The sequence below is a fragment of the Camponotus floridanus genome, unplaced genomic scaffold (assembly GCF_003227725.1).
Source record: "Camponotus floridanus strain SB8 unplaced genomic scaffold, Cflo_v7.5 scaffold76, whole genome shotgun sequence".
NCBI lineage: Eukaryota > Metazoa > Arthropoda > Insecta > Hymenoptera > Formicidae > Camponotus > Camponotus floridanus.
This window is the reverse complement of record NW_020229845.1, coordinates 704803-719295: the sequence shown is the minus strand read 5'-3', so window position 1 is coordinate 719295 and position 14493 is coordinate 704803. Positions and strand designations below refer to the sequence as shown.

Sequence of the window (14493 nt, the reverse complement as noted above, 5' to 3'; positions counted from 1 at the left end):
TGTCATTAGTCGTCGCGTCGTCGCCAAGTAAAGACGTTCCTTTCGCCGCGAAAGTGAATCATATTGTGCGTAATATCGAGATTATCGAATTATGCGCGTTAATCGTACAAAGTCGATTAAATAGCGTCGAGGTGTAATATCTAACTGAAAGCATCGGAAGTATTACATCGAATTCTGTGAATACCGAGACATTTAACAACAAGTAATTTCGCCATTATTAACGCGTTCTCCCTCCCCCCTCCCTCGCGTATTTTACTCGGCATGTGCAGAAATTAATATCGTGATATCGTGTTACTAATATTCGAAAAGCTCAAACTACTACTTGATACCTTATCACATGTATTGCGCGTTGTTGTATACAAAGTTGCTGCGTATTTTATAACGCAAGGGAAAAATGTAACAAGGTATTTGGCGCGCGCCGCGTCATAACCTTCACAATCACAAGTTCATAAACACTCACGACTCGTACCTCAGTTGTCGTCGTGTCGTCGTGTTGTTAGCACGTAGCCGAGATACTTTCGTGTTTCCGTGATTTTTACGCGTTATAAGAGTGAATCTTATATCTTATATGGATTGTGTGTATTAATATATCGGGAGTGCCGTATTGACAACGTGTGTGTGATTTATTAAATTATACTTTCACTATTCTTCTCACTATTTTTAATTTGTCGAGAACCGAGTGCGTAGAAATATCGGGAGTGCCGGATAGAATCGTTCGATATAGTTCGATATAGTTGTTATTAATTTTAATTTACGCGAATAAATTCACTACGCCGCAAGAGTTGATCTACTATTTCCAAGGAGGTGCTCCGATATCATTCTAAATCATCGAGTGTTACAGCATCGATCATCAAGAGGTTTTTGCATCGTATTAATTAAGGTCAGCATATTATAATCAAGATTTTTTAATAACGATTATCAAAAGAAAAAAAATTATTTTTTTATACATAATTTTCTTATGAGATAGCGATTTTGGCATTTGCGAAAAATACAACGTGAGATTTGTCGATATTTTTCAATCGTACAACGTTTTATTTCAAAAGATCTTTCCTATCTATGCATATCGCGGAAAAATCTGAAAGATTGTAAGCGCACATATACCTACATGAATGCATGCATGCGCACCGCGCGTTTTCCCATAGCAATCGAACGACTAAGCCGATTATAGCAATCAATATGTCAAAAAATCACGTGCGTGTCCTAGTTATACTGCGGACAATTGCAAATCGTTATCAATTCTGAATTCAACATGGCTGGCGTTTATATCTTTTAGCAATATGTGGAATTTCAAGGACCAACTCGATGATATATTTGGAATAAATACATACATTTTACATGACACAAAAGTCGGATTCAAAAAATTGTTGTAAAAGTTTAAATATTTTAATTCTTCAACATTTTTGCGAATCCAATCATTTTGTGAAAATTGATTTTGAGAATATCCTGAAGTTATGACATTTTTACGATATTTATGATATTAGTTTAATGAAAAACATTTTTAAAATAATTAATTAAATTTACATTTTAAATAACTTCTCTATTTAATTTAAATAGTTTAAAAATATAAGCATAAATATTTATATTTAAAATGAAATAAAATAAATGTAGATATTAATAAATATAATATGCTATTTAAACGTTTTTAATTTATCTTCGATAAATAATTATTATAAATATAGGAATTACTTTTAATCGATAAATAAATATTAAAAATATTAAATTGATAAAAACTATTATTAAAATAATATAAAAAACACATGTTATAAATAGAAAATATTAATTTATAATATTAATTATTAAATATTAATTATTAATTATTAATTTATAATATATTATAAATATAGTATTAATTTAAAATATATTATTAATATATTATTAATTTAATATACTATTAATTACATTTATTTTGTATTATTATCACATTATAGATAAAAATATTAAGCCTTAAAAAAAATTTACAATCCTAATAAAGTTAAATAATAGAAATGAAAAGTGTAATAAAAAAAATTTATATTAGTACATAAAATATTTCACAAGTATAATAAATTTAAAAATTTAAATATAAATCCATTTAAATGTATATAGCATAAATCATAATAGAGTATAATTTTATTTTTTTAATTAATATAAAAATTATTAAAATAACAATGTATAACAATTTTATTATATATTATACATGAATTGTATTTAAATTATAAATTTTATTATTATTATTTTTAATTAATTTGATTTTTTCCATATGTTATATATAGAGACTTTGAATTTAATACTTAATATAATAATATAATGATACAATTTAATAATACTCTTTATTTTCACGTTATCCAATAATACTCCATAAATACTAAATAATAAATTATACAATTCTAACATAAAACTCTATTTTAATCATTTTGAAGTATTAAAAGTATTATTAAAAATATTTAATTTTAAAAAATTATTAATTTAAATATTATTAAAATAATTAATATAAATACCTAAAATTTTTTTCCATTCTATCTCTTCAATTTAACATCGAAAAAATTGAATTAATGAAAATTAGATCAGATCTAGAATTTTCGTCAAGAAAGTTATTCGCATTTTGAAATTTTTGTTAAAAATAAAATTTGCATTGAATCAAATAATTCTGGCATGTCATGTATATATTAAACAATAGTAATAATAACACATGCAAATGGAACAAGAATCCCGAGCGGTTGCGGGAATTCTCCGTCACAAGGGAAAACGGTTTGCGGGGGTGGTTTCCGCTTGTTTAACCTTGCCGGATTAATTTGACCGTTGTCGATGAATCGACTCTTTTCACCTTCTCTCTTTTTTTTCACTCGTTCGCGAAGATGCGCACCGGGATTCGCGGCCTTGATTTATGCCAAAATCGGCGCCGTTTATTATCAGTCTCTCCCCTTTCCCCTTCGACTGCCCAAACCATTTCTGGCACTGCTGAATGTGTGCATGCGTGAAATTGGAAACGCAGACAAGCGTCCATGCAAATTTAACCCGTCCGTCTATCCGCCATTCGACTCTCTGGCCGACAAAGAAGGGAGTTCTCCGTATCCACTATCCTTCCCTCCGTTTCTGCTATTCCTTGTTCTACCGTTAGCAGTCTGTGTCTCGTCGACGAATTCTCAGGGGATGGAGGGAAGGAAGCATCGTAGAAAGTCCGATATGGGATGTTTTGGGCAATGTTGGCTATATTTACAATTAGTATGAAAACAGGAAGAGAGTGATCCTTATGGATATATAAAATACATATACAATATTTTTTTAAATAAATTAAATTGAATACAAATTGTTAAAAATGTGTTTTATATATTTTATATATTACATTATATATTTTATATATTTTATATATTATTATTTATTTGCTCTTTTTATCAACATATCTCTATTTTGTATAAAATTTCTACTATATAAAATATAAATTGTATATTCGAAATACAATAATATCCATCTCACCCGCGTACATGCACACACATGCACATACACGCGTGCATGTCGCATATCAATAATTTTTTTTATAAATTTATTAATATTTATTAATTGCAATTTATTTAATATAAGATGTTTTAAAACTCGGATTTTTCAATTAATTTCGATTTATCTCAATTAATCTTTTTGATAAATTTTTCTTTATTTTATTATTGAGAAGATTGTATTTTAAATATTTAAAAAGTATATAAATAATAATAAATGATAATGTATTGTTTTCTTCATTATATTTTTTATTTTTGATATTGTTTATATCGTAGTAAGTTTAAAACTAAATTTTTTTAAATTTAATATCTGATTAAAATTAATTCAAGAATTTGATTTTAACATATAATTTTAATTTTAAGATTTAGTTTGTTCAAGAAATTTTTTGCGATTCCCATTAAGAAATTATAAGTATTATAATATTTTCATTTAAAAATAATTAATTAAAAATATGTAATATAAAAATCATTCAAAAAAAATATATATATATATTCTATATTTATTTTATTATTTTTTATTTCTATTGTATAATGAAATCTCAATATATCATACGAGCAATGAGTAGCAATGGAAATAATTTATAGATTCGCCTAAAGCGCAATATCCTACAGAGCAGAATAATGCGTTATATAGTAGTGCGCTGTCAATTGCTAAATGTAGCAAAGTCATATAATGGATGCAAATCTTGCCCTCAATAACAGAGCTTAATTAATTTCAATGGTGTAATTGTTGATTGCGTAAACTCAAATTGTTCGAATAATTTACTTATATATTCACTATAAGGAAAACTTCATCATTTTGCTTCGTGAAAAGAAACTTTCAGAACTATTTAATCTTGAAGAAAAAATTCGTAAATTATAATTTTACTATTTAAATTTATTATTATAAAATACTATTTAAATTATAATTTTATTACTTTTAAATTGTTCACTGTGTGAGAAACTTTAATTTTATCAATTTTTTAAGCATGAAATGATGTTCTAAAATAAAATAAAGTCTGTTTATATGCCATCTTTTCGAGAGCAAAAATATATTTCTATATGATAATTCCGTATTCAGTACTGTGAATGTGCATATATTTAAGTATATATAATTAGTGTTTATAAATTAAGTTTTTAGATATATTTTAAATATAAAATCTTTCTAAAAAGAATATATACGTATATATAATTATAATAATTTTCTTAACTTGAAAAAGTTAATTCTCTAAATATTAATAAAATACAAATTGAATACAAATTGATACGTATATATAAGAATATATACATATCAATTTGTATTCATATTTTACTAATATTTCGAGAATTAACTCTTTCAAATTAAGAAAATTATTATTCTTTTTGAATCATATAATTGATACTTATTAAATCTTTATAATTTTTCGATAATTATTAAATAAATAATTTTTTTTCTTGAATGTAATTTTTGGAAAATGTTATTATTATTGGAAAATAGTTTGTTTTAACAATTATTTTTGTTGTGATTTCAAATCTAATTGTATAAGGTTATGTAAATTATTATTTAAGATGAATGTAAATGATAGTTTGATAATTTTATTAATTTTTATAATTTTTGAATATTAAATAAAAGTTTTATTTTTAACGACTTATGATAATTATTAACTTCATTATTAGTAAATATTTTAGTACATACTCAGACCATGAATATTACTATTTTGGATTTTAAAATAAATAATTTTATTATAACAAACCGATATAAATTACTATTTTAAATGAGTGGTTTTAATAGGGATAATTTGGTTTATTTGATAAATAATGTATTTTTGAATTCACAATTAAATTTTGATCCATTCACCGATAAAATAGAAGTGAACTCTGATTTTAAACCTTTTATGCTTGGATCTTTTCTAACTACTTTTGTTACTGGTAAAATAACGTTAATATATTGAAAGAGTTATTTTTTCTCTTCTTTTATTTCGAGTTATATTATATCTGGATTTAATTTTATTTATAGAATTCAAATTCCTTTGCTTTATAGAAATAATTTAATGTATCTGTTATAATATAATATTTGTGCTCTGACTAATTTCTAGATGATTAGTACTTTTGGGTGTTGCATTTAATCGCTCTTGTTGGATTGAATATTCGATACTAATTAATTAGTCACTGTCACTTACCACTAGTGCGTTCGTCATTTACAAACCTAGCTTCCCCTGCCGCCCACATTTCCATGTTTGAAATTAGTTTCATGAATTAGCAAAATTTTTATCAAATGTGCAAATTTAATTTTTCTCTTGTACAATTGTTTTTTAATAATAAAATTACACTTATTTTTTTGAAGCTCGAGAATTTGTAGATGACTTTACGCTCATTTATTTTATTTACACTAAATTTTAAACATATTATTACAGAATATTAGAATATGAAAACTATATATCTCGATACTATATATATGCACAAAGGTTTAACTGATTCAAGTCGAATCAAATAAACCTGTCGATGTATTTTAATGGGCATACACAAAATACTAATGCGTAAAGAGTGCATCAGCTACAGGTGCCTCAATGGCATATGAAAGCTTCCTCTATCTTTATTTCTCTTTTTCTGTTCTTTCTTTTTCCTCTATTTCTCCTTCACATCTCTACGCTTCCTACACAGATATTAAAATCAATACGGTATGCGTTTGACTGGTACACCGTATGCACCGCCATTACCGCATACACCGGCTACGTATGTACGATCCACCTCCTCCTACATTTGCCCCCACAATCATCCCGCACCATACCTATTCTCTCTGTAACCCTCCTTTTCTCCACCTCTCTCTCCTTGCGGATGCACGCGAGAACTGCAGCTGTAGCGCCTTGCAGTCGACCTGGTTGAGGGGATGAGTCAAAGTGTGAACTGTTAAGAGAGATGAAGGACTTGAAGAATTTGACGTTGAATCAAGAACGGCTTTATAAAATGACGAAGTTCTTGAGAAAATAAATGATCTAATCAATGTATCCTTGAGTGTTTTTGTCTCGAATACTCAAGTTTTGGAGTTTTGGAACTCTTAGAATTTTTAGTTTGTTAAGTTTGCACTTCGTACTGTTCAGCATATCTTCAAATTAGCTGAATCATTAAACTTTGTGGTTCTTAGATATGATCTGAAAGAGCATTCGAGAAGTTATATTTTGTTTCGCAGAAAAGGAAAATTTTTAAAATATCAAACTTTTTAAGTCTTATATTTTAAATATAATTAAATTTTCAAAATATATTTTTAAATTACAGTTTTCATTTTCTTTATTTTTTCTTTAAATTATTACAGTTGTAAATCATTGCGTTTTTAATCTCTAAGTTTTTAAATATTTGGTTTTTGGATCATTAGGTTTTTAGATATAGATAGATGCATAAGTCTAGGTGTGAAGGAGGAGTGTAAAGATGGAACATAATTTCATACCAAGTTAATCAGACACTTAGGAAGTCTCCAGGGAGACACGCAATGTCAAGGAGGGCTGACGAAGAGAGAGGGAGGGGATCGTAATCCGCGACATCAAATACTGGCCAAGACGTGCCGATGTCATGTAACAGCTGCTACTAATCGCCTGTTTAACTAAGCTAATTAGCAGCTTAATTAGTTCAATCGTAATGTTGATAATTATATTTCGATAGTAGCACATGTTTTTATATTTTACATATATAGTGTATTTAAAGGGGAAAAGTTGAAAAGTATGGCAGTGTATGCGGAGAATATTAATTAATTACATCCTAAATTTATAGTTTTTAAGAACAAGCTCTTTCTCGTTTATTCCTCCATAGATTGATTAGATTTTGAGCAACTACGTCATTAATTAATTAACGGTTTTTCTCGTAAGATTAGATCAAGTTTATTAAAGAGTAAGACACACTTTATATATTTATTTATCATAATTAATTATATAAATTCTATATAATGTGTCTTAACAATTTATTTATTATAAGTGTATAATATTTATAATATTTTAATGTCATACAAATTTTTTTATAACAATTAGAATTTATAATATAAATTATAATAAAAAAGACAACTAACAGTACACACACACACACACACACACACACACACACACACACACACACACACACACACACATATATATATATATATATATATATATAAATTACATTTATAGATTATCTATAATTACAGAGAAGAAAACGATTATGAAAAGTGTTTTTAGTATATTTGAAATTTTTAATTAATTTTTTCGGAAAGGTTTAACATCAAAATTACGAGTTCTTTTTTAAATAATTGTTAGACAGCAAAGTGGGGTTAAGGGTTAAGGATGTCATATAAGTTCATGATGTTGCGTAAATGTAGCTCGCTTTCGTTGAACTTCTGCTGACATCTCGTAAAACTGTAAACACGTTGCTGGTATTGGTTTTATCGCGCATTCGGACAGGATTCACGAGCCGCCATTTAGTCGGAATATTATTTCGTCAGGCCGCTTTCCGGGGCGTGCAGGCGAGTTGAAATTACTCGCGCGAACGTACAGCGCAATTAACAGAGAGGATTTATGTCGAAGCGAGTACTTCGAGACGAAACGTTTTACAGTTGTTAACGTAAAGAATTTGGCAGAGATTAAATGACGTGATAATAAATTGAAAGGTAACTTTTATGAGCACATATTGCCTCGTATTTTAATCCCATTCGATCAGAAATGAGAGAATATGAAAAATTGCATCAAAATTGTTTAATAGTACCGAAAGTTAAATAAAGAAATATTACAATACACTATAGTAAATGTCAAATTATTTTGCATCTGGGAAATAGAAAAAATGCAAAAATTACAATACTTTTGCAAATTTTTTTATCAAATATAATTATGTATTTAATTAAAAGTGTTTGTTGTTTCGTTTACAGAATCGAGATTTACGGCTAAGGATCGATCTTGAGACGGAGTGCGTGGATCGTGCATGTCCGAAGTCGGCGATTCGCAGGTAAATCAATTTATCACATATATAAATATAAATATAAATATACATATATATATATATATTATATATATATATATATATATATATATATATATATTTACTTTTTGTTGATACCGGTACATACAACTATAACTCGCAATTAATCATGGTACGATTGCATAATCTATTACAGATATTGCACGTATCGCGGTAATATAACGGCAATTAATTGCACGAAATAGAACACGCTCTAATTTGCACGCTTGTACATGTAAAGTATTCGATATAAATTTCAGTTTTAAATCTTATTTGATATGGTTCTGTTATATCGTTTGAATATTACTATAACAATAGAAAATAACAGTAAAGAAGTTGTAAGAAAACTATATATATATAAATATATATATAAATTTATAATTGATAATTTACTTTCTCAGTGATTTATTAATGTAGATTAAACAGATGGAATTTTTTCAATCTTATTAATATTGCATTGTGTAGTGTGGAAATTCATTCATTTAACTCAGTTCACGTGAAAAGATTTTTTTCTTTTATTTCCTTCGTGACTTTTCTTTTGCGTGACCAAATATCAACCGAAAAGCAAGCGTTATTAACACAAAATGCAAGATTGCGTGAATGAGAAAAAAGGAACCTGGCCTTGTCTTAATACCTTGTTAACTTGTGATTGCTGTTCGTCAATTTTAATTATATTCTTTTAACGATGAAGTTTCAGTACATTTTCTTGCGGAAAACTTTCATAGAAATACAGTACTTTGTAGATTATTTCAAAATTTGTGATTTCACTAAAATTGTGAAGTCAACCATCCATCAAACAGTAATAAAGTCTCGGCAAAAAGTAACGGATTAAAATTTATAATTGAGCAATACAATTGTAAATAATTGATGATGCAATTATAAATACTTTTATAACGAGAGAGATTGCAATATAATTGTAAAATTACTCAGTAATTTATTAAATGCAAATTTGTGCTTAATCATCACGTAGTTTTCAGAATTTGTTTGTCATGAAATTATTGAAGTTTTAAATGTATGAATGCATGATGTTACAGAGAGAGAAAGAGAGAGAGAAATATATTAAAAAAGTGTTTGAACATAAATAATGATACATACAGGGTATTCGAATTATGTATAACAAAAAATCGATATATTTTTTGTAAAATTTAATGTTAGTTTTTGTTAACAAAAATATTAATAAACTGGAATAATTTTTTGGTTATATAAATTTAATTGAAAAAATTCTCTTTTTTGCGATTTAATATAAATTTTAGACGCTAAAATGAACAATTTAACATTAACTTTAGACGCTAAAATTAATAATGAAATATTATTTTTTTTTTCTTTCTTTTTCTTTCTTTTCCTATTTAAGACAAGATTTAATTTACTTTAGAATTTTTATTTGAACTTTAATTGTTAAGATATATTAAATGTTAAAAATTAAAAAAGTTGAAAAATCATTTTTAACTGCTTTTTTTACGAAAAAACAGTTAAAAGAAGAAGTTTATTTTAAACTTTGTAAAAAAATAGCGCTATATATATATGTTTATTTTTGATAAAAATTCTGAAACATTCTGTATGAACTATTTTCGACTTTTTGACAATATTTCGACGCTCGTCAATCTCTTGGTGAATAAACGATTTCAACTATTCTGGATTACCATACGTTGGACTTGATATTGCGCGCTTCCGTTGTTTTCCCTTTTCTCATCTTTCTCTGTCTATCTATGTATTGCGATTTGTCGCAGCCAAATGCAATTGTCTCTCTATTTCTTCGATAATTGCAAAATCGGTCGAACTTTCCTAAATCGAAATAACGAAGGGTTTATGAAAAAAATCAGATATTTTATCGTCGATTTCGCAGTAATTTCATGGAATTCAAATTTTAAAAGTAAATAAAAAGATTTATAAGAAAAAAATGCAGAGATATCTCTAGATTATACAATGTTTTTAGATGTCACATATTTATAACTTTATATTGATCTTTACTTTGTGCATCGTTACTCAATCATATATTTTAAGTAAAAGATAAAATTATTTTATATTTTATATTCTGTTTTCCTTGTTCATCTTACTCAATTACTTTTTATTCATGTTATCGACTTAATAAAGGTTAAGCTTCATAACATTGAATCAAAAATCCCTAACGGTAAATTTCAAATTGCATGACTACGTTAAATGCACGTAATAAAAATATGTTGTATAAATTCGCGGAGCGCCTAATTTGACAATGGGGAGAAGAGAAGTTTACTCGCTAATGTACTCGTTAACACTCGCGCAATTTATTAGGAGCAAATGATCGATCGATCGTAAGCGTGGCGACCGCGCTCCGACGAACAGCGAGCGGCATTTTATCGATCGGTGAGAACGGGAGATTTACGCGTACATGCCAGCCGTGCCTCCAACGAACATATGTCATGTTATTTACGAGCCGGGCATTACTCTCTGCCCGATTTACTATATTTTATGTTACGTGGATGGACTTGCGATTCTTTTGGAATGGTTCGGACGCCGGTCACGTCGCCAAAGTGCGTGCCCGTGCTGTGGCGATCATCGCTGGTCGATACTTAGTTTAATTGCGACAAGCCTTCGTGAGTTTCAACTATTACTTGTCGATTCAAACGATTTATAAATCGGAAAAAGAATTCGAGACAATATTTTGTCCGTAATGTTATATGTCGTATCGTAAAGACAATTACGAATAAAAAAGGTCTCTGTTGAATTAATCATTTCACTCAAGTGGAGTTTTCTCGCTGTAGTAAGGTGTATAAAATTATATATAGATAGTGTTCTGCAATTTCTCTGGAAAAGATTTTCTTAAATGAATTTAATGTTTATAATTCCAATTTTTGAATTTAGATGTTTTAAAACCGATGAGTTTTAAAAGTTTGTTATTTATGAAACGAATAACTCGTGTAACTATCCAAATTAAAAGTGACACAAGCTTGTTAAATGTTTTTAATGTAGAGAGAAATGTAAATATGAGTTTATTGACATATTTCTGCAAATATGAGTTTATTGACATATTTTTGTGTGATTTTTTATATTCCGAAAGTAATCTTTTGGTCGTAAGGATCAAACACACTAACTTGTGTTTCCAAAATTCTGAATTCTTAATCTTAATTGATTTTTCAATTTTTTATTCTTACATTTTTTAAATTCTACTATCTTTTAGTTCTCAATTTTGAAATATGCTTGTTTTCTTATTTTTAAAAATACGATTTTGGCCTTTGATAATTAAAATACTCTTAAAAGATTTTTTATAAAAATTGTCGAGAATACGTATTGAAGCATTCGAATCATCGATCTTGACATTTCTCTTTTGTATGGGAAACATTAAGGATCATTTGATCATGATTTCGATACTTTAAAGTTGAAATGGGAATCTTGAGGTGCTTAATGGTAGCCATTTGAGGTCAGCGTACCAGGAATTTATGTCCTCATATTTCGGCGAAGGTGTCACGTGGTGTGGTGCCTTTCGGCAACGTCACCGGATGCCTTTCAATCAGCTGACGCGCAATTCGGACGCTTGATCCCCCACATTTTTACCCGTTCCGAAAGGTATAATGCATCGTTCCATTTCCACTGCGGAAAATAGCGTCTCGAAGGATTTGGGAAACCGTTTTTTCGAAACTCTATCGTAATATTCCTTTTATTTTCTTTGAAAGTCTTAAGCACTTACATGGTATAATATTATATAGATATTTATATTACATTATTGCTATTCTCGTTTTCTCTCACTTTAATATTGTGTATGTGTTTAAATCTACGGATTATTCTAATTATAATTAAATATAAAATAGAGAAAAGTTAAATTTACACGTAGTAATGAATAAAATAACTTATTTTCATAAAAGCTATAAATTACTTTTATTTTAGACAAATCTATTTATTATTAAATAATTTTGCTAATAATTATTTATCACATTTTAAATATTTTATAGACATTTATGTGTAAAGTTAGAAAAGACATTATTTATTTAATCGAAAATTAGTAAGTAAATAAATCAATGCACTATAAAAGTCTTATATTATTAAAAATTTTTAGCATGAATATGAAAACAATTAATCTTCTTTATTTTGGAATAAAATTTTTTCGCGATATACTTTAAAAATCATATATGTATATCTCAATTTTTATATCAATTTATACTATTTTTTAATAATGTATGATAAATTTTAAAAAGAGTTTTAAGTTTTGTAAAATTTTAATAACTTTTTTTTACTAAATGTAAGTATTAAATAATTTTTGGTAATATCTTTTTTCAATGATAAAAAGAATTAAAAATTGTGATCTTCTCTTATATTTTATGTCAAATGAATTCCATGAAGGTTTACAAATCTCTGAAACTACAAGTTCTTTGGTATTTTAGCCGGATGTATTTTCACAGAGTATAAAGTACTCAACAACTTTCTCTAAACAACAGTTTTCCCTGTCCGCGACAAGAACGGATATACAGCCGTTTGAAGTCGCGTTACAGTAAATAACGCTCGGATTGCAAACTAAATAAAAGTATTTTTTGAAGTGGCGGATAAATCGAACGGCTCTACTACTTAAAAGCGCGCGAAAGTTTGGCGTTTTGCGAGAACGCGATTAAAAAGCGATTTCCAATGAAAGGCGAATTGGGGGTGGTGGACAAGGGGTAGGTGAACGACACTATGCGGCGGTGTTTTTATTTCACGGGAAATTTAACTTTAGGACTGGTGAGTCGGGGAGAAATTGCGATGGACAGGGCGAGTTCGGTATTGGATTACGACGGAATGATTGCGCTCTTAATTAAAAGGGGTGGGGACAAAGGGGGAGGGGGCTCGACCCTATTCGTGTTTCCGCTAAAGGGATTAACTTACTAAATCAGAGTTATGGCCTCATTGTCAGTCGCGATCATAAAGCCGATAGATGTTAACAGAAGTTTCTTCGCGTTTGCCTTCGACCTAACTTTCTCGGAATTGATTGATCATCTCGTCAGTTTCCGGTAGTTTATTACTGCTCCTTTTAATAATTGTCTGCGCGCGGATATTTAACGTGTCAGCATTTTATAGTGTCTTCTGTATCTCTCTCTCTCTCTCTCTCTCTTTCTCCCTTTCTCTCTCATTTATTATTGCATTTGACAATTTAAAGTTGCAATTTTAAATATATTTAAATTTGTAAAAAAAACTTACGATTTAATTATTTTAATACTATTTACATCTCCATTATATTTAATTATGTATATTTTACGTACGGTTTTTTCATACGTTTTTTATGTACGGTTCATGTCTACATAATTGTGTAGAGTTTAATGGTATGATTTTAGTAAAAATTATAACAGTTTTATATCTTAAATATTTAGCTACTATAGCTGATATTGCTGGCGAATTATGGTTTTATTAATGTTCGTATTTATATTCATCTCCCGTGAGACGCAGCTCATATAACATGCAATGATGGAACGCGCTGCCCTTCTTCATCTTCGTTTTAATGAAAAGCGTATGAGTCGCGCCCTGCAACTTTCAGCGTCGCGTCATGACTCATCCTCTTCAGAAACGATTTGCTAATCTCATAAGTACTTCACGTAACGAAGAATTGAATATGCGATAATTAATCCTGACGCTGCCAACAGCCGCAATGGTGTATACAGTTCTTCATTTATGTATCATATATGTATGACACATAAACGTATCTTTTTTTGTTAAAATATATACCTTCCGCACGGACTAAAACGAGAACTTTTTAATTTGCAACTTTATACCTTGACAATTATCTTCCAAATAAAAATTTTATTAAAGTAAAATTTTCTCTTAAAAGTAGGTAAAAAAAATAAGATTTTTTCTTTATTTATATTCTCTCTCCCTCTTAAAGCTCTTTATTCGCTAAAACAATAGATTTATAGTTTGGAAACTTTTGATACCATGACATTGAAACAGTAAACAAATTCTGTTTTTAATATATTAGTAAGAAAATATGAGTAGTATGAATATTCTATTTCATATAATACAAGTTATAAGCTTTATTTTACTTTGTATATTTGCGACGTATTTATTATTAAATATTACAATTATGCTTTTTTAGTGTTTGTTTATATTGATTATTTTAGATTTTCTCTGTATTAGACTATTAAATGATATACGTTTG

At 28.1% G+C, this 14493-nt stretch overlaps 1 protein-coding gene across 3 annotated transcripts in view; it reads left to right on the top strand.

The window, feature by feature from the left end:
• LOC105252289 overlaps nt 1–14493 on the top strand; it is a 167898-nt gene that overhangs the window by 30521 nt on the left and 122884 nt on the right. The window contains exons 1-2 of one of the 3 annotated variants that reach the window (XM_025414084.1): nt 667–880; nt 8314–8390. In XM_025414084.1, coding sequence (XP_025269869.1) covers nt 8367–8390 — 24 coding nt within the window. In that variant the 5' untranslated portion in view covers nt 667–880; nt 8314–8366. Of the gene's footprint in view, nt 1–666; nt 881–8313; nt 8391–14493 lie in introns of those variants that run through there. The other 2 variants (XM_025414085.1, XM_025414086.1) reach the window with 2 other exon arrangements.